The sequence below is a fragment of the Myotis daubentonii genome, chromosome 1 (genome assembly GCF_963259705.1).
Source record: "Myotis daubentonii chromosome 1, mMyoDau2.1, whole genome shotgun sequence".
In the NCBI taxonomy this organism is placed as follows: Eukaryota; Metazoa; Chordata; class Mammalia; order Chiroptera; family Vespertilionidae; genus Myotis; species Myotis daubentonii.
Window position 1 is genome coordinate 67,152,481 of NC_081840.1, and position 19,961 is coordinate 67,172,441.

The 19,961-nt window shown below is 51.1% G+C and overlaps 1 protein-coding gene across 4 annotated transcripts; it reads right to left on the reverse strand.

Annotated features, from left to right (window-relative positions):
- Positions 1-1,736: 1,736 nt before the first annotated feature.
- On the reverse strand, positions 1,737-14,088 carry IVD (isovaleryl-CoA dehydrogenase). Of its 4 annotated transcripts, none has more exons than XR_009447703.1 (13): positions 13,899-14,088; positions 12,808-12,897; positions 12,525-12,576; positions 9,900-10,069; positions 9,354-9,447; positions 9,041-9,177; positions 6,405-6,501; positions 5,155-5,251; positions 4,600-4,681; positions 3,993-4,097; positions 3,821-3,893; positions 2,919-3,138; positions 1,737-2,321 (listed from the first exon to the last, which is right to left on the reverse strand). XR_009447703.1 is itself a non-coding variant. In XM_059657880.1 (12 exons), the coding sequence occupies exons 1-12, from the start codon at positions 14,049-14,051 to the stop codon at positions 3,005-3,007; spliced, it is 1,281 nt and encodes a 426-aa protein (XP_059513863.1). In that variant the 5' UTR covers positions 14,052-14,088; the 3' UTR covers positions 1,737-3,004. The 4 variants fall into 4 exon arrangements, 2 of the variants coding, with proteins under 2 accessions (XP_059513863.1, XP_059513679.1); XR_009447701.1 differs by having other exon boundaries at positions 1,737-2,334; positions 2,406-3,138; XM_059657880.1 differs by having other exon boundaries at positions 1,737-3,138; positions 5,155-5,248.
- Between the last annotated feature and the right edge of the window lie 5,873 nt (positions 14,089-19,961).

Here is a 19,961-nt window from a genome sequence, read left to right on the forward strand (position 1 = left end):
GATTTGTTCGCGTGCCCATGGGCCACTCACCTTACCCGTCTCTTGGAATGGGGCTCTTGTGCAACCTTTAATTGATTTATTTTTCCCTTATGCTCTCTTCCATCTCCACCGACCCCCACCCCCACCCCACCCCCACCCCCGTGTGCAACCTTGTCTTCACAACCCGGTTGTCAGGATGATCAAGGAATTAATATGTGAAAACGAGAGTTGAGAGGGCTGCATAGGTAAGGTATTGCCATTACTAGGTTATATGGGTTTAGAATTAGGACTCAGGCCTCTGGAAGCGTCCTGTAGCTACAGCCCCAGATAGACCAGTTCTGAAAGGTGGCCTGTGCCTCAGGATTACCCCTGGAGATGTGATTAGGTCTGGAGCCCATCCAGGAATCTGCATTTTATTTTTTTACAGATTGCCAAGCTCTCACAACGGGTGTGCCCAGACCACACTTGGAGAACCATTCCCTTAGCTTCTACCATCCCACAGGGCAAGCAGTGGGAAAGCAGGGATGGTGGTCAACAGGGGAGCTTGGGCTGATAGTGTGACTGGCTTACAATTGGAGTGGAATTAGAGGCAGCCCCAGACAGGAGGAGGGCTGGCCACCCCGAGGCCCTAGAGTTCCACAGTGCCTGTAAACAAGCAAGGACTCCCACAAGAACCAAAGTGGAAGGGCCCCTGCTCTTCCATTCATGACTCACTCAAGCTACACAGTTTTTTGGTGTTACAAGAACGATCGCTTTCTTCCCAAGTTGGTGGCAAGGTGTGTAACCCATCTTGACTGGACGGAACATCCCATTCTGTCACTGTGAACGTCTCAGGGCTGGTTGTTCCAGCTACACACTAAACCCAGTAAGACCACCATGTCAGCCACATTCATCAACACAACTAGAGGGCGAGGGGGGAAGTGAGGGGGCAGTGCCACGAGCCCAGGATACTTCCCTGAGGCTGGAACGGGCTGGGGTAGGTATGGAACAGCACTTGGCTACAGGCCGGGACCAAAAGTCAAAAGGGGCATCACTGGACTGAGAACCCAGAAAACCACTGCTCTCTTCTAGGGAACCTGGATGGAATGGAACAGCCTAACCTGTTCCCCTCTGTGCTCCATCCAGGCAGCTGTGCAGTGGGGGCCCATGATGGCATTTTCAGAATGCCCATTTCTGTTGCTATGGATTCTAGATTTCCAGTTCTGACCTTGGGAAAAATCAAACTGTCTTGCTCTTTTAAAAAACATGGGGATGGCCCTAGCCAGTTTTGCTCAGTGGTTAGAGCGGGGGGGGGGCAAACTTTTTGACTCCAGGGCCACAATGGGTTCTTAAACTGGACCGGAGGGCTGGAACAAAAGCATGGATGGAGTGTTTGTGTGAACTAATACATGTTAACACTGCTGCTGGTGAAGGAGCGGAGGGGAGAGCAAGAGAACCCTCCGCTGTTTCAGTCTCCGCGGGCCGGATAGACCAGCCGAACGGGCCGGATCCGGCCCGCGGGCCGTAGTTTGCCCACGGCTGGGTTAGAGGGTTGGCCCTCGAACTGAAGGGTCCTGGGTTCCGGTCTGCTCAAGGGCTCACCCCTTGGCCCTGGACAGGTGCATGCAGGAGGCAACCAATAGATGTGTCTCTTTCTCATCAATGTTTCTCTCACTCTCCCTCACCTCTCTCCCCTCCACTTTCTCTAAAAAAATTAATGAAAAAGGTATCCTTGGGTGAGGACTAACAAACAAACAAATAAACAAACAAACCATGGGGATGGTTTCCAAAAATTTATGAGCTTCCTTCTAGCTCCAAGGCTCTTGCTACTCTGGCTTCCAACTGCCTTTATAAAATCTCTGGGGATCTGGAAAAGAGAGGCTGAGACTTCTTCTCTTCTAAGGGCTGATTTCACGCCGGTGTCCCCCTTTCAATGAGCAGACTAGAGGGCAGGACCCAGACCAGTCACTCTCCACGGGGCTGGAGCCAGACAGGAGGCAAGCCAATTGCTTCTCCCCAAAAACACCAGAGTAGAAGCAGATGGGTCTACGTTTAATATAAAATGGCAGCAGCCGCTGTGCAGTTGTAACAGAATTAGCCGTAGGGTGTCCAGAGAAATGTACACAGGCAGCCCTCGCTGGAGTGGAGCCAGCCAACGCAGGCCTGCTGCCCGGTCAGCTGCGGGCTGTCACATGGCCAGGACGATGGTGGTGGTGGCCCAGCAGTGCTGAAGGGCTCAGAGGTGCTGGTCCTTTACAAGCATGCTGACCTCTACCCCACCGCAGAGTCTAGATCAGCGGTCGCCAACCTTTCGGACCTCACAGACCACCAGTGGTCTGCGGACCACCGGTTGGCGACCGCTGCTCCAAAGGTTTCCTTAAACCAGCGGTCACCAACCTTTCGGACCTCGCGGACCACCGGTTGGTGACCGCTGGTCTACATGGCACATGTTCTGAGATGCCTGTTCCCAGAGCTCCACCCCTGAGTGGGGGATTTCAGCCCTAAAGAGTGAAGCCCCTGGAAGGATGCAGGGCTGTGAAGAGTGGGTGCCTGCTCACAAGCTGCGAGGGGCTGATGCCTCTGGAAATCAGCAGAAAGAAAGGCTAGGTTTCGGGGGTTTTCCCCCTGGAAAAGCCACCAGGTTCAAGTAAATGAGCAGAGGGCTCCCTGCCAAGGCTCACCCCCCAAAAGGAGGTGACTGCCTGCCTGCCCCCACGTGACCACCGTGGGAGGTGGGTGCGTCAGGCTTGGAATTTAGAGAGCAAGGCCCGTCACCAAAGCCCATCCCCGTAGCCCAGAAAAGCCACTGTGCTTCCTGTCGAGCCCATTTTAAGCCACTGGACACTTCCTAGGCTGGCTGGCCTGGCTCCGCGGCCCACAGGGCTCGGCTGCCATTGTAGAGGACGCAACCTCGTTGCAGAGGCCAGCAGGCAAGTGCAAGGGCAGCCAAGCCCCAGGACCTGCCTCAGGCAGGGGATGAGAGCTGCCACCACTCTGCTTCCAAAGAAAGGCCTCGAGGTGCTGGGAAGAGGGTGCGGTCTCGGCGTTAGTGGAAGTCCGTGTTGAAGGCTCTGCCGATGACCAGCCGCCTCACCTCACTGGTCCCGGCCCCGATCTCATACAGCTTGGCATCTCGCAGGAAGCGGCCCATGGGGAAGTCATTGATGTAGCCGTTGCCGCCTGTAGCCAGGGTGTGGGCAGAGAAGAGAGGACAACAGGAAAAGTGATGGGAAGTGGGCAAAGCAAGAGAAGCAAACGGAAGGCCAAGGATACAGAAACAGGCCAGAGGAAGAGAGACTGATGAAGGAGAACCAGCAAAAGCTGGTGAGAGGGCAGGTGTGGGGAACACCTTACTCGGGAGGACAGGGGACAAGGGGCCGGGAGGCCACCCAGAGGGCAGAGGGCAGCAGGCAGGCAAGAGGACCGCTGGCGGACATGGGGAAGGGGGATCAGGCGATACTGCATAGCATTTACGGGGTGCCAGGTTCAGAGAAGTGAGGTAATTTGCACAAGTCACAAAGCTGGTCCGTGGTAAAACCAAGACTCAAACCTAGGCCATCTGGCTCGAGTCTGTGCTCTTAACCACTGTGCAGCTTCGAAACCAGGCTGTCCACCCCGCTCTGAGGCATCTCTCTCCACTTCCCGGTGTCCGTAGGACGAGGCGTGAGCGGGGCGTGCTGCCTCCAGCAGTTTTCTCATTTGCTTTTCCATGTTCTCGTAATAACTGGGGCAGAAGCAGCTGAATAGCACCAGCTCGGCTGCAGCTAGCTGAAGCTCAGAGTGAGGGGTGAGGAGGACACCTCTTTCTGGAGGCAGCCACAGGCAAGCCCTGGGAAGGGGAGTGGGGAGGGGGGCCACTCACCGAAACACTGGATGCCATCCAGGGCCACCTGTGTGGCACACTCAGCTGTGTAGAGAATCACACCCGCGCAGTCCTGTGGGAGGAGGCCCCGGTCAGCAGGCCCTGCCAGGCCACACAGAGAGCGAGTCCCGGCACCCGCCCGCCGCCTCCTTCTGGGCAGGCCCGCCCTCACCTTGGCGGTGCAGTGGCCCTCGTCGCAGGCCTTGGCGACGTTGTAGACGTACTGCCGACATGCCATGAGGCGGGTGTACATGTCGGCCATCTTCCCCTGCATCAGCTGGGCACAAAGGGAGGTCACACGTCAACTTTCCTCTTAGATACTCTCCCTAGTTATCAAAAGCAGCTTGGCAGCAGCAACCTGACAGCCAGAATGGCAACATCAGGGCACAGAAAGCGGACAGGACTTGCCTAGGGTGACAGAGAGGGTAGAGGGCCGCTGCTGCTCCCTGAAGTGGCCCTCCACCCACCACCACCCTCATTGACATCCTGCAGCGTCTTCACATCAGAAAGGGTGACTAGAAACGCCGCCCCCGGTACCCCACGCCTCACCCTCACAATGCCTAGTTCATTCATCTCAAACGAGAAGTGAGGAGACGTGTGAACTTCCCGACAACCTCCCAAGCCAGGTGGCACGCTGACGAAGCCTGCCCTCCAAGCATTCAAACTCACTCTGCTGGGGAAGGGGGGCAGATGCCCACAGCACATGCTCCGCGTTCTCATTTGTGAAGGAAAACTTGAACCCAATGAAAGAGGACACGTCGACAAAGCATTCCACTCACCTGGAAGTGGCCAATCTTCTGGCCAAAGGCTTCCCTCACGTGCAGGTAGGGAATGGTGTGGTCCAGGACGGCCTGCATGATCCTGTGGGGAGGACAGAGACACTGTCCCCCCGCTGCCAGCTGGGGTGGCAAAGTGCCAGTGTGAAAAGGCTTGGGGGGCGGGAGGGGACAGCTCAGTGAGACAAAGAGCTGGAGTTCTAGAGAGGAGAAAAGGAGACTGAGGACACTGGTTGCCCCTGCTCGGTCACTGCACCCCAAGACCAGACAGAGCGGCAAGACCCCTGTGCAGTGGGGCCTTAGAGCCTGGGTGTCCTGTTTCACATCTCAGGTGACCAAGCGGTATTGCTCCTCAGGCATTTTGTCTTTCAAAGAATGTTCTTTACCTTCAGTGTGAAGAAATAACGCATGGGAGTAGGAGGTTGTTTTCATTTCCAGGAAATAAGGTGCATCGGCCAGGAGGAGAAGTGCGGCTGTGGCTGCTGTTTGCCAGGGCACTGCTTGCCGGGGAAGCTAAGAGCCCAGCTCCCCCACCCCCACCCTGAGCCTCACACTCACCCGAGGGGCCCACCAGCCAGCACCAGCCGCTCCAGGTCCAGCCCACTCATCAGCACGTAGACGCCCTTACTTAGATGGCCCAAGATGTTCTCAGCTGCTGGGAAAAGTGCTGGTCAGAGGGAAGAGGGCTGTCCACGGCCCACAGACTTCTCCCTTTATAAGAGCTACTAGGTTTGGTACCATGGCTCTCATACCAGGCACTAAAATATGTCACCTGACCTTCAACGAGGGAGATTCTGGATGAGAGAAAAGGATGGAGTTTACCACTCCCTGTCAGAAGCAGAGCTTGCCAGACAGCCATCCCCGCCCCCATACACACACGATCCACAGGATCAGACACAAAGGCCCGACTCTTAGGTCTTTTCCTCCTCCGCTGCCTTGGATGGGAAGAAGAAAAGCCAATTTGGTCTAGAAGTCACCTGAACCCTTCCTAGTATTTTCACGCCTGTGTCCGTAATTACCCTTTCCCTCAGGTTGAGCCTGCTCTGGTCCAGTATCGCCCGCCCCCTCCCCTCCAAGAGTGTCCATGGAACAGTCATTGTTCAGGAGATGGGCCAGTCCACACTGGTGTCAAAAACTGCTGAGCCCCTCTCCACCCCGGAAGCCGGGACCTTGGGTGACCTCCGAGTGTTTTCCTGCTTACGAAGGAGGATCTGCACTGATCCCCCACTCCCTTGATGCTCTTAGTAACCAAAGCATACTTTTCTTGGGTGGTGGATCATGAGGGGGAGGCGTGGTCTGTGGCTGAGGTGCAGAGTAAACCTAGTCGGTGATCAAATCTATGTCTTTGGTCTCATTAGCACATGAAGGGTGTGCTGGATCTCCCACAACGTGTCACATTTTCAGTTACACTTCAGGGGAGAAAATGCCCAAACTGATGCCTTCCCTTCACTGAGTCCGGCTTCCGTCAGCGTACTTGGATGGTGTTTTAGCATTGTGAATGAACACCTCACACAGGCTGTACTTGAAACATGCAAACAAGGACGTCTGAAGGACCTTAGTGGGCCAGAGCGGATCTTATTTTTCTATTCCAGATACTGGAATCCAACCCAGACACAGTGTGCTATCCACACAGGAAACAGGCACACGGGGAAAACAGCGGCCCCTCAGCCCCAGAGTCCCACACGTACGGGCCCGTGGGCCAGCCACAGTCATTGGTAAGCTAACAATGGGAGCCTCTCTAACCCAGAGATGGGCTTTCTCAGCTTATGAAGGGGTCAGCACAGGGGCTCACCCTTTCTTAGACTCACCAGGAACCTTGCAGTCTTCAAAGATGAGCTCACAGGTGTTAGAACCCCTCATCCCCAGCTTGTCCAGCTTCTTGGCGGTGCTGAAGCCAGGCATGCTCTTCACAGAAACAAAAGGTGGCCTTGAGTACAGACCAGGCCCAACAGGGTCTAGTAAAGGGAAGACCCTTGCAAAAAGCCCACCTTCCCACCCAGTCCCAGTACTCCCACGGCACACCAGCATTCCGATCCCAGGGCCCACCCTGCACTGGTCCACTCCTGGAAGCTCCAGCCCTAACACCCCACCAGACCCTAGCCTTCTCTGCCGATAGCTTGCGCTCTCCCCACTTCTCACGGGGGCACTTCTTTCTCAAACGCCTGATCCCTAGGGCCCGGTTGACCCTTCCTAGCTTTGTTTCCTTTCCTTAGGGAAATAATTTCCAAGATATTCTCAGGGGCCCATGCAATTCCTTTGGCCCTTTGTTCCTCTGCCATCTGTACCTAATTGAATCACAGCTGGGATCAATTCAACCACCTGTGTGCTTTGGCCTGGACCAGTGGTCGGCAAACTCATTCGTCAACAGAGCCAAATATCGACAGTACAATGATTGAAATTTCTTTTGAGAGCCAAATTTTTTAAACTTAAACTATATAGGTAGGTACATTGTTATTAACTTAATTAGGGTGCTCCTAAGGCTTAGGAAGAGCCACACTCAAGGGGCCAAAGAGCCGCATGTGGCTCGAGAGCCGCAGTTTGCCAACCACGGGCCTAGACTAATCAGATGCACTGTGCATGGGCAAGTGCTCTGAGCGCACGTTTTGCTTCCCTAACGTCCTGGCTGCTGAGTGGCGTTACACAACCTTGAGATTTCCTATCTTAGCCAAGCCCTATGGGCTACCCAATTCTCATCCTCCAATCCTAGCCAGCCTCTCCCTAGGGAGGGTATTGCAAACCCTTAAGACACTACCAAGTCCCTCATCCCTGTGGTCCCCAGCCCTCACAGATGCCCCGGCTTTCCACCTCAAGGTCACCAGGCACATCTTCCTCCCCCATCACCTGTACCAGCCTTACCTCTTCTTCCTCAACTCTCCATTGTGTTTTGCTCACTTGCTCAGACACATCTCAAGTTCTCCCTCTCCTGAATTTCTTTCTCTTTATCAAAAAATTTGCTCAGTTCTCTCCCATTCTTTTTAAAAAATATTTTATTGATTTTTTATCAATAAAAGGAAGGAAGGAAGAGGGATAGAGAGTTAGAAACATCGATCAACTGTCTCCTGCATACCCCCTACTGGGGCTGTGCCTGCAACTGGAATTGAACCTGGGACCCTTCAGTCCGCAGGCCAACGCTCTATCCACTGAGCCAAACCGGTCAGGGCTCTCTCCCATTCTTTTTTCAAAAAAATATATTTTATTGATTTTTTACAGAGAGGAAGGGAGAGGGATCAAGAGTTAGAAACATTGATGAGAGAGAAACATTGTTCAGTTGCCTCCTGCAAACCCCCTACTGGGGATGTGCCCGCAACCAAGGTACATGCCCTTGAGTGGAATCGAACCTGGGACCCTTGAGTCCACAGGCTGAAGCTCTATCCACTGAGCCAAACCGGTCAGGGCATCTCTCCCATTCTTAAAAACAAACTCAAACTCCCAACTTTTGTTGTTGTTGTTAATCCTCACCAGAGGATATTTTTTCCATTGATTTTTTTTAGAGAGAATGGAAGGGAGGGGGAGAGACAGAGAGAGAAACATTGATATGAAAGAGACACACTGACTGGTTGCCTCCTGGATTAAGCCTGCAATCGAGGTACATGCCCTTGACCGGAAGTGGCGCTCTAACCAGTTTGGCTAGGGCCAAACTCCCAACTTTTCATTCTACCTTCTGCCCCATCTCCCTCTTGCTTTTATTTTCAAGATCTGGCCCTAGCCGGTTTGGCTCAATAGATAGAGTGTCCGTCTGTGGACCAAAGGGTCCTGGGTTCGATTCCAGTCAAGGGCACAAGGGCACATGCCCAGGTTGCAGGCTCGATCCCCAGTAGGGGGCATGCAGGAGGCAGCCAATCAATGCCTAGTTTCGGGCTTGATCCCCAGTATGGGCTGTGCAGGAGGTAGCTGATCAATGATTCTCTCTCATCACTGATGTTTCTATCTCTCTCTCCCCCTCTCCCTTCCTCTCTGAAATCAATAACAATAATAATAAAAGTGGCTGGGTCCACTGGTACCAACCGCTGCCCTGCAATTTGATGTTTCTATCTATCCCTCTCCCTTCCTCTCTGAAATCAATAAAAATATATATATAAAGAAAAGATTTGAAAGGTGCAGTCTTCATTCCGTCTCCACTCGCATTCCCATTCACACTTCCACTTCAGTCTTCCACAGCTGCTCTCAGCAGCCCCCTGATGACACCTTCATTGTCAAGTCCAGTTCTCCTCAGTCCTCATCATCCTGCCCCTGTGTGCGGCCTGGCTTGGTGGGCGGCTCCACCAATCTCAGGCTTGACGCAGCCTCCCTGATGTCCCCTGCCTTTCAGTCTGCTCTTCACCCCACCCCGGGAGCCTTGGCAGGGCGCACAGGATCGCTCGTGTTTGCCAACAGGGGAAGGGCTCTCTCTCTGGCATCACTGTCAGGAGACAAAGGCCTCCCACCTGCACCCCCCTCCATTCACCTTCTCCACGATGAAGGCGGTGATGCCCCGAGAAGCGGGCACAGCAGCCAGGTCGGTCTTGGCATAGACAACAAGGACGTCGGCATCAGGGCCGTTGGTGATCCAGAACTTGTTGCCATTCAGGATGTAGTGATCTCCTAAGAACAGGAATTTGGCTACTTAACACCAGCCATGTTGGCCCATCTCAGCCAGTCAGTCCACAGACTGCTAAGCAGGAAGCTGCCCGGCCGGAAATAGTTCTGGAAATCTAGCAGAGGCCACCCCAAAGATTGTCCCTCTGCCTTTTCAGCTCCCAAGTCGAAAGAGGCCTCACCTTTCTTTTCAGCTTTTAGCTTCATGGAGACAACGTCGGAGCCAGCATTGGGCTCACTCATGGCCAGGGCTCCGACGTACTCCCCACTGATCAGCTGCAAGGGAAACCCCAAAGGGCCTGGTTATGACTTTAGAAGTACCTACAGGAGCTGAGATACTTCCTGCCTGTTTGCATGACACCCCTTCACACTTCTCTCAAAGATCAGGCGATTGGTAAAGTCTTACAAAAGAAGCCCCGTCTGTACAAGGCTGGAAATCTCTCTCCCTTTCCTAGTCCCTTTGCACAGAAGCAAGTCCTAGTCTTCAGCTTCTGAGAGTGCTCCCTGCAAATGCTGCCCAGTGATGAACTCGGAAGGTTTGGCCATAGTTTTAATTTTTTTGACTTAAGTATTTGAAAGCAAAAACCTGACCCCTTCCTAGCTGAATCTGGTTCAGGGCAGCGTGCGACGGAAAGCAAATCTGACCGGCCCTCGACCACAGGGAGGGTGCCTCGTGTTGGGTGGTTGCTCCGAGATCAGGGTGTGTTTCTCCATTCCCATTGCCTCACCTTGGGGAGGTACTTCTCCTTCTGGGCCTCGTTTCCATTGCGCACAATCTGATTGATGCAGAGATTGGAGTGGGCACCGTAACTGAGTCCCACGGCTCCAGAAACTCGGGATATTTCCTCCATCACCAGCACATGTTCCAGGTAGCCCATGCCCGAGCCGCCATACTGGGCTGGGAGTAGAGGTTGTGCAGGGGAACAGAAAAGGCAGCTCAGATTAACTCAGGACACTGACAGGATCCAAACAGTTATTGGCAGCAGAGAAACATCCTTGTAGCACCTATTCCAAGTTCTTGCTGACAGAGTCAACAGGTTGATGCCATGGAGTCTGTCTACATACACACAGAACCGGTTCTGTTTGCTGCCTCTGTCAGCTGAGGTGGTTCAGAAAACAGCCATTGCAACCCCCACTTTATCCCAGACAGACCTCTTAATGAAGGCAGGAGAACCGGAAGTGCAAGACAGATGTTTGTGTAAAAGGCCTGAGGCAAGTGAGATGTGCACAGCATAGGTTTGGACCTAAAGAAACAGGACTATCACATAAACAAATTGTACACCTTAAACATACATAAGGTTACACGTCAGTTATATCTCAATGAAAACAGTTAAAAAAAGAGAAAAAAAGCAAGATTAGTAACAGGAACAGGAGAGCCACAGCCTGAGAGAAAATCTGGTGGGCAGTGCAGTCGAGATGCTGGTTAGGGAATTTCGGAACTCTTCATAAAAATGTGCCTTTTCCTTGGCAGGAAGTCCTAAATCAAAATGGCTGGCTCAGTGGATAGAGCATTGGCCTGCGGACTGAAGGATCCCGGGTTCGATTCTAGTCAAGGGCACATGCCTGGTTTCGGGCTTGATCCCCAGTATGGGGTGTGCAGGAGGTAGCTGATCAATGATTCTCTCTCATCACTGATGTTTCTATCTCTCTCTCCCCCTCTCCCTTCCTCTCTGAAATCAATAATAATAAGAAGAAAAGTGGCTGGGTCCACTGGTACCAACCGCTGCCCTGCTATTTGGGTAAACCCTGGTGAGATTCTCTGCACATGTTCACTCTTGACCAAGAAGTCAGGCTCATCCAAGGCTCTCTGGAAAGGCTGGCCCGCCCCCTGCAATTCCGGGAAGGAAAGCCCTCAGGTGGTGACACTGGAAAAAGCCACCAGGACAATCAGGCAGAAAACAGAACTTATATCTGGCTTCCTTTCAAGTTTCTGATTTCTAACTACCTTCTTCATCCATTAAAATACCATCTGGTTCAGAAACATATTCTTTTTAATTTTAATTTTTTTAATATATTTTATTGATTTTTTACAGAGAAGGGAGAGGGATAGAGAGTTAGAAACATCGACCAGCTGCCTCCTGCACACTCCCTACTGGGGATGTGCCTGCAACCAAGGTACATGCCCTTGACCGGAATCGAACCTGGGACCTTTCAGTCCGCAGGCCGACTCTCTATCCACTGAGCCAAACCAGTTAGGGCAGAAACATATTCTTTATGGGGTTCATAAACCCCCAAGACACAGAGGAAGAAAGTCTTGTTTAGGAGTTTCCAGTGGCCTTCCCCCTATTTCCCATGAAGGTGGTCTAAATTAATTTTTAAGTGGTTTCATTTGATCATTACTCATGATCTAACTTTCTATGATCAGCTCAAAACCAAGAACTGTCTCCAAGGGGCTGAGGGGGAGATGTAAGGAGAAGTATATTGTTTTCCACCTCCATTCCAATGCCCAAGGACTACAAGCGGAGGCAGGCTGTGCCATCCCAGGCTTTAGCTGGCGAGGCCACAGTCTCATCTATTTATTGGGCATTGCAAGCCAGACTGGGCCTCTCCTTCAGAGGCCAACATCCAAATCAGAGACCACCAGCTCCCTGCCCTTTATCCCTGGAAACAAGTAGTAAGACCCACAGGGGACACAGGGCAGGCCCAGGGACAGTGTATTTAACACGTCATCTGGCCACCTCATGTGGAGGCTCAGCATTCCTCCACAACTTCATCTGTTTCCAAATGAGCCCCAGGACCAAGCTGCGTGCCTAGATGTTATTGGTAGAAGAGTTAAGGGCTTAGGGACTAGACTAAGGGACGAGGCTGCCAATATCACCTGGGGGAGCTTATTCAGCAAGCAGACTTCAAGAGTCCAAGTAGAGGCAGTGGCCATGGGAAGGTGGGAGCAGAGATTGGAATGATGTAGCCTAAAGCCTGGAAACACCCAGACAGTTGCCTGAAGCAGCAAGGAACGAACTCTCCCCTACAGCCTCTGCAGGGAGCACAGCTCCACTGGTTTCAGACTTCCAGCTTCCAGAACCTTATATAAGAGAATAAACTTCTTTCGTTTTAAGTCAAAAAAAAAAAAAAAAAAAAGAGTCCGAGTAATCCTGACCCAAGTGAATCACACTGGCCTAATCCCTTTGTCATCTCAACGTCACTGCCTAAGAAAATAGAAGGGCTGACAGTCAATGCGAGCTTTCCTAGGACCAAGGGGGAAGAGGTTCTGGGTTTCTTTAAGCACAATCCTTTTTTTTTTTTTTCTTTAAGCACAGTCTTAAACACCCCTTCATTCCTTTCCTGCTTCTTTTAGTTCTGGTGTTAAAGGGCATGCAAGAAAAGTTCTCTTTAGGGAATGAAACGATACTCACCAGGGGCTGTGATGCCCAGGACTCCCAGTTTCCCCAGCTGCTTCCAAAACTCCTGCCAACAGAATGGAGAGAGCACAGTGGGTGGTGAGAAGGCAGCCAGTCACAGGTGCCTGGGCACCTGGAACAAGGAGACCCAAACCCTTCACAGAAAGGGGCTGCATTTTTAAGGAGGTTTCATTTACCAGAAGACTGTATGAGTTCTTCCAGGCTGCAGTGTAACTCCCAGCACCCCCCAGCTCCCAGACTGGCCCCCTGCACCCCCAGTGTGGACCTCAGGACTCACTCGAAGGTTCTTGAATTCATTGCTTCGATCAATCTCCTGGGCCTGGGGGGCTAGGTGCTCCTGCAGGAACTTAGAGAGGGTGTGACGAAGCTAGAGGGAGAGAGGTGCACAGATGCCTCTTTAACATTATTGCCACTGCGGACGGCGTCTCCACTGCTGAGGACACATTCGGGGAAACAGGCTCCACGACACCTCCCCAAACGGCATCAGACGGAAACCTAAGAGACCCCTAGTTTATGCTTCCTCAGAGATCATCTTCGCCCCTCTTTCTTGAGGTCCTCAGTAAGACGGCTTCATGATTATTTTTTAAATGTCACTCCCCTACATAAAATCATTCCATGGCTTTCCTTCGTACTTAGAAGGCCGAGGCCCTGCATGAACTGACCCTATCAACCCAGCCCTTCCAGCCTTCTCCAGTCCCCCCTCCCCTCCCACCCCGGCCACCGTTGTAAGCACCTGTCAGCTCCTTTCTGCCCTTTTTCTCAAAGGGATTACTCAACGAGATCAGAAACTCCTCTTGGCAGGAAAGTTTGAGACTAGACCTGCTTTCTAGTTCTCCGGCGTGATTGAAAGCCCTGCCTGCTGTCTGTGAGCCCGAGGGGGCTTGGAGTTCCGGGACACGGGCACATGCTCGCTGTTGCCACAGGAAAATCACCTGCCGGGCGAACCGTGCCAAGTGAAGGCTCCTCCCTCCTGGAGGGGCTCTGCCTCAGCTCCAGTTGTAATGACATCTTTCAAGTGCTTTGTGCCCTGACTCTGTGGGTGAGATTCCACCGCCTCTCAAAGCCCCCGGGGTGTGTGTTGGAAAGCGATTTCTCGGGGGGGGGGGGGGAATGATTAACCTTGGCGTTCCCTCAGTGTGAGCGGGCTGCAGGCGGGCCGAGGCCCCCTTGCCACGCACCGGTGGCCCCTGCCAGACCGCCCCCAGAACACGCTCCGTCCCAGCGGCTGTCCTGCCTGCCCCCGCATCTCCCCCCGCAGCCGGGCGCACGGGTGGCCGGTGGGCAGGCGAGCGCCAAGGCGACCCCGAAGCGGGCAGCTGGGGCCAGGCCGGGAGGCCTAGGGGCCGGGGGGAGGGTCAGGCTCCCTACCTGCTTCTGCTCCTCAGTCAGCCCGTTGATCGCATCGTCCACCGCCAGCAGCGAGTGGGCCCGCCGGGAAACGACGCGGGCCAGCGGCGACAGCGGCGCCTGCAGCCTCCAGCTCCTCGCACGCAGCCCCAGCAGCCGAGCCGCAGTCGCCATCGCCGCAGCGCACCGAGCCGAGCCGAGCGGAGATGAGCCCGCCCTATGGGCTCCGCCAATCCGGCTGCGCTGCCCCACCAATCGGCGAGGGGGATGGGTCTGCAGCAGCCTATCACTCCCGCGGCCCGCGGCGGCCCGCTGCCCTCCGCCCGCGCCAGAGCTCCTCGGCGGTGACCCCGCGGGAGGCGGTCTGAGTGCCCGGCGCGGGACCCGCTGGCGTCAGCCGGGCTGGGTCTTCTTTCAGTAGAACAGCAAGAGCTGCGTCTTCCTCTTCTGAGTGGAGGACGTAGTACTTCTCCTCCTCTGAAAACCGGGTGTTAAAACAGCAAAGAGAGACCTGGCTCGTTTGGCTCAGTAGATGGCGCGTTGGCCTGAGGACTGAAGGGTCCCAGGTTCGATTCAGGTCAAGGGCACATGCCTGGATTGTGGGCTCGATCCCCACTGGGGGGCTTGCAGGAGGCAGCCGATAGCTCTCTCTCTCCCTCCCGCTCCTTTCCTCTCTGAAATCAATAAATATATATTAAAAAAACAAAATGGCAAAGGTTAAACACGAATAGACTCTAGCAGCAAGAGAAAAGCAGTTAGTTACCGACAAGGGGGCTCCCATAAAACTGTCAGCTGATTTCTCAACAAAAACATTTCGGACTAAAAGGGATTGGCATGAAATATTCAAAGTGATTAAAGCAAGGATCTACAACTAAGGCTACTCTACCTAGCAATCCGAATTCAGCAATACACTTAAAAGATTATACACTATTTCCTGGGATGCAAGGTTGGTTCGAAATCCACAAATCAATTAACATGACACACCACATAAACAATAAACAAAATGAGCGCTAAATGTCATATGATCATATCAATAGATGCAGAAAAAACATTTTACAAAATCCAGCATTTATTTATGATGGGGAAGTAGAGGGAATGTACCTCAACACAATAAAGGCCATATGTGACAAACCCACAGCTAACAGCATTTTTGTTAAGATCAGGAACAACACAGAGTTGTCCATGTTCAACATAGCATTCAAAATCTAATCACAGCAATCAGACAAGAAAAGAAATAAAAGGCATCCAAATTGGAAAGGAAGAAGTAAAATTTATTATTTACAGAAGACATGATACTATACTAATATATAGAGAACACTACATATCCTACTATAACTGATCAATGAAGTCGGTAAAGTAGCAAGATACAAAATTAATATTCAAGTAGGTTGCATTTTTAACACTTTTTAATTTATTAATTTGAGAGAGAGGAAGGGAGAGAGAGAAACCTCAGTTTGTTGTTTCACTTATTTATGCATTCATTGGTTGATTCTTATATGTGCCCTGATGGGGTATCGAACCCACAACCTTGGCATATTGGGGTGACACTCTAACAAACAGAGCTATCCAGCCAGAGCATAGGTTGTATTTTAATTTTTAAACTAGATGCCTGGTGCATGAAATTTGTGCACAGGTAGGGTCCCTAGGCCTGTGGCACTCAGGGCCGATTGGGGCCTTCTGGCTGCTGGCCGGAGCCTTCCTTCTGGCTGCCAGCCGGGGCCTTCCTTCATTCCACCCCACCCCCTGATAGTCAGGGCATGTCATAGCGAGCAATCGAACTCCTGGTCTCCCAGTTGAACTTCCGAGGGGACACTTTGCATATTAACCTTTTATATATAGACTAGAGGCCTGGTGCACAAAAATTTGTGCACTCGGGGGTAGGGGGTCCCTCAGCCCGGCCTGTGCCCTCTTGCAGTCTGGGACCCCTTGGGGGTGACCACTTGCTGGCTTAGGCCTGCTCCCCAGGGGATTTGGCCTAAGATGGCAATCAGACATCCCTCTGGCAGCCCGGCAGCCCTCAGGGGATGTCCACTTGCCAGCGGGGAGCAGGCCTAAACTGCAGTCAGACATCCTTAGCGCTGCTGAGGAGGCAGGAGAGGCTCCCACCACCACCACTGTACTGGCAGCCATCAGCCTGGCTTGTGGCTGAGCAGAGTTCCCCCCTGTGAGAGTGCACTGACCACCAGGGGGCAGCTCCTGCATTGAGCGTCTGCCCCCTGGTGGTCAGTGTGTGTCATAGTGACCAGTCATTCCCAGTCTTTCTGCTGTTAGGGTCAGTTTGCATATTACCCTTTTACTATATAGGATAGAGGCCTGGTGCATGGGTGGGGGCCAGCTGGTTTGCCCTGAAGGGTGTCCTGGATCAGAGTGGGGTCCCGCTTGGGTGCCTGGCCAGCCTGGGTGAGGGGCTGATGGCTGTTTGCAGCTGGTCACACCCCCTTCAGGGTGGGGGTCCCCACTGGGGTGCCTGGCCAGCCTGGGTGAGGGGCTGAGGACCGTTTTCAGGCTGGCCTGTGACTGAAGCTCCCAGCCACTCCTTTTTTTCTTTTTTTTTTTTTTATTCTGGGATTTATTTACCTTCTATAATTGAAACTCTGTTGCCATCACTGGCGCTCTAAGCTCTGAGGCCCCAGCTGGCTGAAAGCAGGTATCTGGGGTTTGTTTAGCTTCTATAATTGAAACATTGTTGCTTCCAGAGCTCAGAGTTGGGCCGTGGCAGGCGGGGAACCTTGGCTTTCTCCATCACTGGAGCAAGCAAGCCTCATGTTCGCTTCAGCTGTGTGGCTGCCAGCCGCCATCTTTGTTGGCAGTTAATTTGCATATCCTGCTGATTAGCCAATGGGAAGCGTAGCGGAGGTATGGTTAATTACCATGTTTGTCTATTATTAGATAGGATAGATTCTCACCTGAGGATATGTTTTTACTGATCCCCAGAAAAAGGAAGGGGGGGGGGGAGGGGAGAGAGAGAAATATGACAGAGAAACACATATCAGTTGCCTCACATACACACCCCAACTGGGGATCAAACACAAAACTTAGGTATATGCCCTGACCAGGAATGAAACCTGCAACCTTTTGGTGTACACTATCATGCTCCAATCAATTGAACCACTTGGCCAAAGTTAGTTTGCATTTAAAAAAAGATTTTTAAATTGATTTTTAGAGAGAGAGGAAGGGGGAGAGAGAGAGAGAGAAACATCAATGTGATAACAGAACATGGATTAGCTACCCTCTGCCCCTTACTGGAGATCGAGTCCACAACTTGGGCATGTGCCCTGACTGTGAATGGAACCAGCAATCTTATGGTGCATGGGATAATGCCCAATCAATTGAGCCACACCAGCCAGGGCTAGTTTGCATTTTAATTTTTATTTATTTACTAGAGGCCTGGTGCACGGATTCGTGCACCAGTGGGGTCCCTCTGCCTGGCCTACATGGATCAGGCTGAAATAGGCTCTCAGACATCCCCTGAGGGATCCTGGATTGTGAGAGGGCAGTTCTCGGGTGATGCACCCCAGAATCGGGTTCCCTGCTCTCTGGTTCCAGGTGTGTCACCCAAGAACCGCAACTGCTAAGTCACCACAGTTCGGCAGCTCCTGTGTTGAGCATCTGTCCAGTGTGGCCAGTGTGCATCATAGCTACCGGCCGGATGGTCGGACAGCCATATATATATATATATATATATATATATATATATATATATATATATATATATATGGCCTAGAGGCCTGGTGCACAAAATTCGTGCATGGGGTGGGGGTCCCTCTGCCTGGCCTGCACCCTCTCCAATCCGGGACATCCCTCTTGCAATCTGGGATCACTGGATCCTAACTGCTTACCTGCCTGCCTGCCTGATCTCCCCTAACCCCTCTCCCTGCCTGCCTGATCAACCCTAACTGCCTTCCCCTGCTGGCCTGATGATCCCTAACCACCTCTACCTTAGCCCCCACCACCATGGCTTTGTCTGGAAGGAAGGCAGGACAACTGGAAGATGTCTGGTGGACCGGTCTAATTAGCATATTACCCTTTTATTAGTATAGATTATTTATTTTTTTGTTAATCTTACCTGAGGATATTTTCCCATTGATTTTTAGAGAGAGTGGAAGGAGAGAGAGAGAGAGAGAGAGAGAGAGAGAGAGAAATATCGATGTGAGAGAGTCAATTGATTGGTTGCCTCCCGCATGCCCCAACAAGAGCCAGGGATTGAGCTAGATTGAACCTGGGACCCTTCAGTCTGCTGGCCAACACTCTATCCACTGAGCCAACCCAGCTAGAGCTAATCCCCCTATCTTTTGTTTTTTAATTTTATTATTATTATATTTTTAAATATATTTTTATTGATTTCAGAGAGGAAGGGAGAGGGAGAGAGAGATAGAAATATCAATGATGAGAATCATTGATTGACTGCCTCCTGAATACCCAACAGGGATCGAGCTCACAACCAGGGCATGTGCCCTGACTGGGAATCGAACCATGACCTCCTGGTTCATAAGTTGATGCTCAACCACTGAGCCACACCATTTGGGCTAATCCCCCTTTCTATCTCTGAGCCTCATATGCATGTGGGGTCTTTGTATCTATTAAATTTGGTTATTTTTTCTTACTAATCTTTCTCATGTCTATTTGATTATTAGACCAGCCAGAAGACCCTTGAGAGTAGAGGAAAATTTGTTCTTCTCCGGCAGAGGCAAGAGCCCAAACTTCAAGGAAGTAGTTAAAAGTGTCCTCAGCTGCTTAAAGGTCAAAATGAAACCGAAAGTCTAATGGATTTACCCACAAGCAAATCATTGGTGACCTTAGCGAAGATTGTCTTGATAAAGTAATGAGACAAGAAGTCAGATTATGCATAGGTGAAAGAAAAAAATCACAATAGAAATTGGAAAATATTTTAAACACAATGATAAGTAAAGAAAATATGACATAGCCAAATGTGTGGGATGCAGCTATCTGGCCCTTAGAGAAAAATTTATAGTTGTGAAAGCAAAATTCAACAGAGTAAATTTGAAGATCTAATTGGCTTTATTAAGCAATCCATAAATTGGGCAGCGTCCGATTTGGCAACTAGAAAGTTCAACTGAGTTGAACAAAATGAAATAGTTCTGTAGGCAGAAAGTGGGTGGGACTAAGAAGTTAAAAGAGTGGATTATTTTGGCAAGTAAATAGGCGAGAGATCTTATTAGGTAGATTACCTCAGTGCTGACCAGGAAATTTCAGACTAATTGGTTTAAAAATTTGACTCCAGGGAGAGTCAGAAACTGCAGTTAGGTTACTTATTTAGTTTTGGTTTGGTGAGTTAGCTTAGCAGAATTGACTCCATTTTGTCTGTTGTTTCTTTGTTTGACAACTGGATATGAGAAAACTTGAAATGAAGTTATCTAGTCTTCTGTTTTAAGAGGATAGAAAAAGAACACTAAATTACAACAAATATAGATGGAAATGAATAATAAGAGTGGAAATGCCTAAAGAGAGAGCAGATTTACAACAAAGAAAAGCAACATAAAATTGATGAAACACTAACAAGACCAATCAAGAGAAAAGAGAAATTACAAATTACTAATATCAAGAATGAGAAAGGGGATAGCCTTCAGAACCTACTGATATGAAAAATATAAGAGGATATTTTGAGCAATTCATGCCAACACATTTGACAATGACGAAATGGACAAATCCACTTATATGAAATTCAGCAAAAGAATACTCATAGATGGCGATTTTTCTGTCAGAATAGTGCTCCTCTCTGGAGGTGGTGGTGGCAGCAAAAAGGACACCAGAATTTTACTGGTGATTGAACCTGGGTACTTGAGTTCTGGCAAGAAAATATTCAGAGATAAGACTCAAACTATAAGAGAAAGTTTATTCAGAAAGTTACAGAGGCAGAAGAACTGAGCTGTAGAAGAAATGTGCTCAGAAAACAAGTTACAGAAGCAAAAGAAGGGCTGCCCTAGCTGGTTTGGCTCAGTGGATAGAGTGTCAGCCTGCGGACCGAAGGGTCCCGGGTTCAATTCCAGTCAAGGGCACATGTTAGTTGCAGCTTGATCCGCGGCCCTGATAAGAGCACATGCGGGAGGCAACCAATCCATGTGT

Excerpts from the sequence above, each read along its gene's own strand:
- IVD (XM_059657696.1), bottom strand. The coding sequence starts at position 14,051 with ATGGCGACTGCGGCTCGGCTGCTGGGGCTGCGTGCGAGGAGCTGGAGG. Across the intron at positions 12,898-13,898 it reads TGACTGAGGAGCAGAAGCAG|CTTCGTCACACCCTCTCTAA; the intron begins GTAGGGAGCCTG and ends CTCTCCCTCTAG. Across the intron at positions 12,577-12,807 it reads ATGAATTCAAGAACCTTCGA|GAGTTTTGGAAGCAGCTGGG; the intron begins GTGAGTCCTGAG and ends TTCTGTTGGCAG.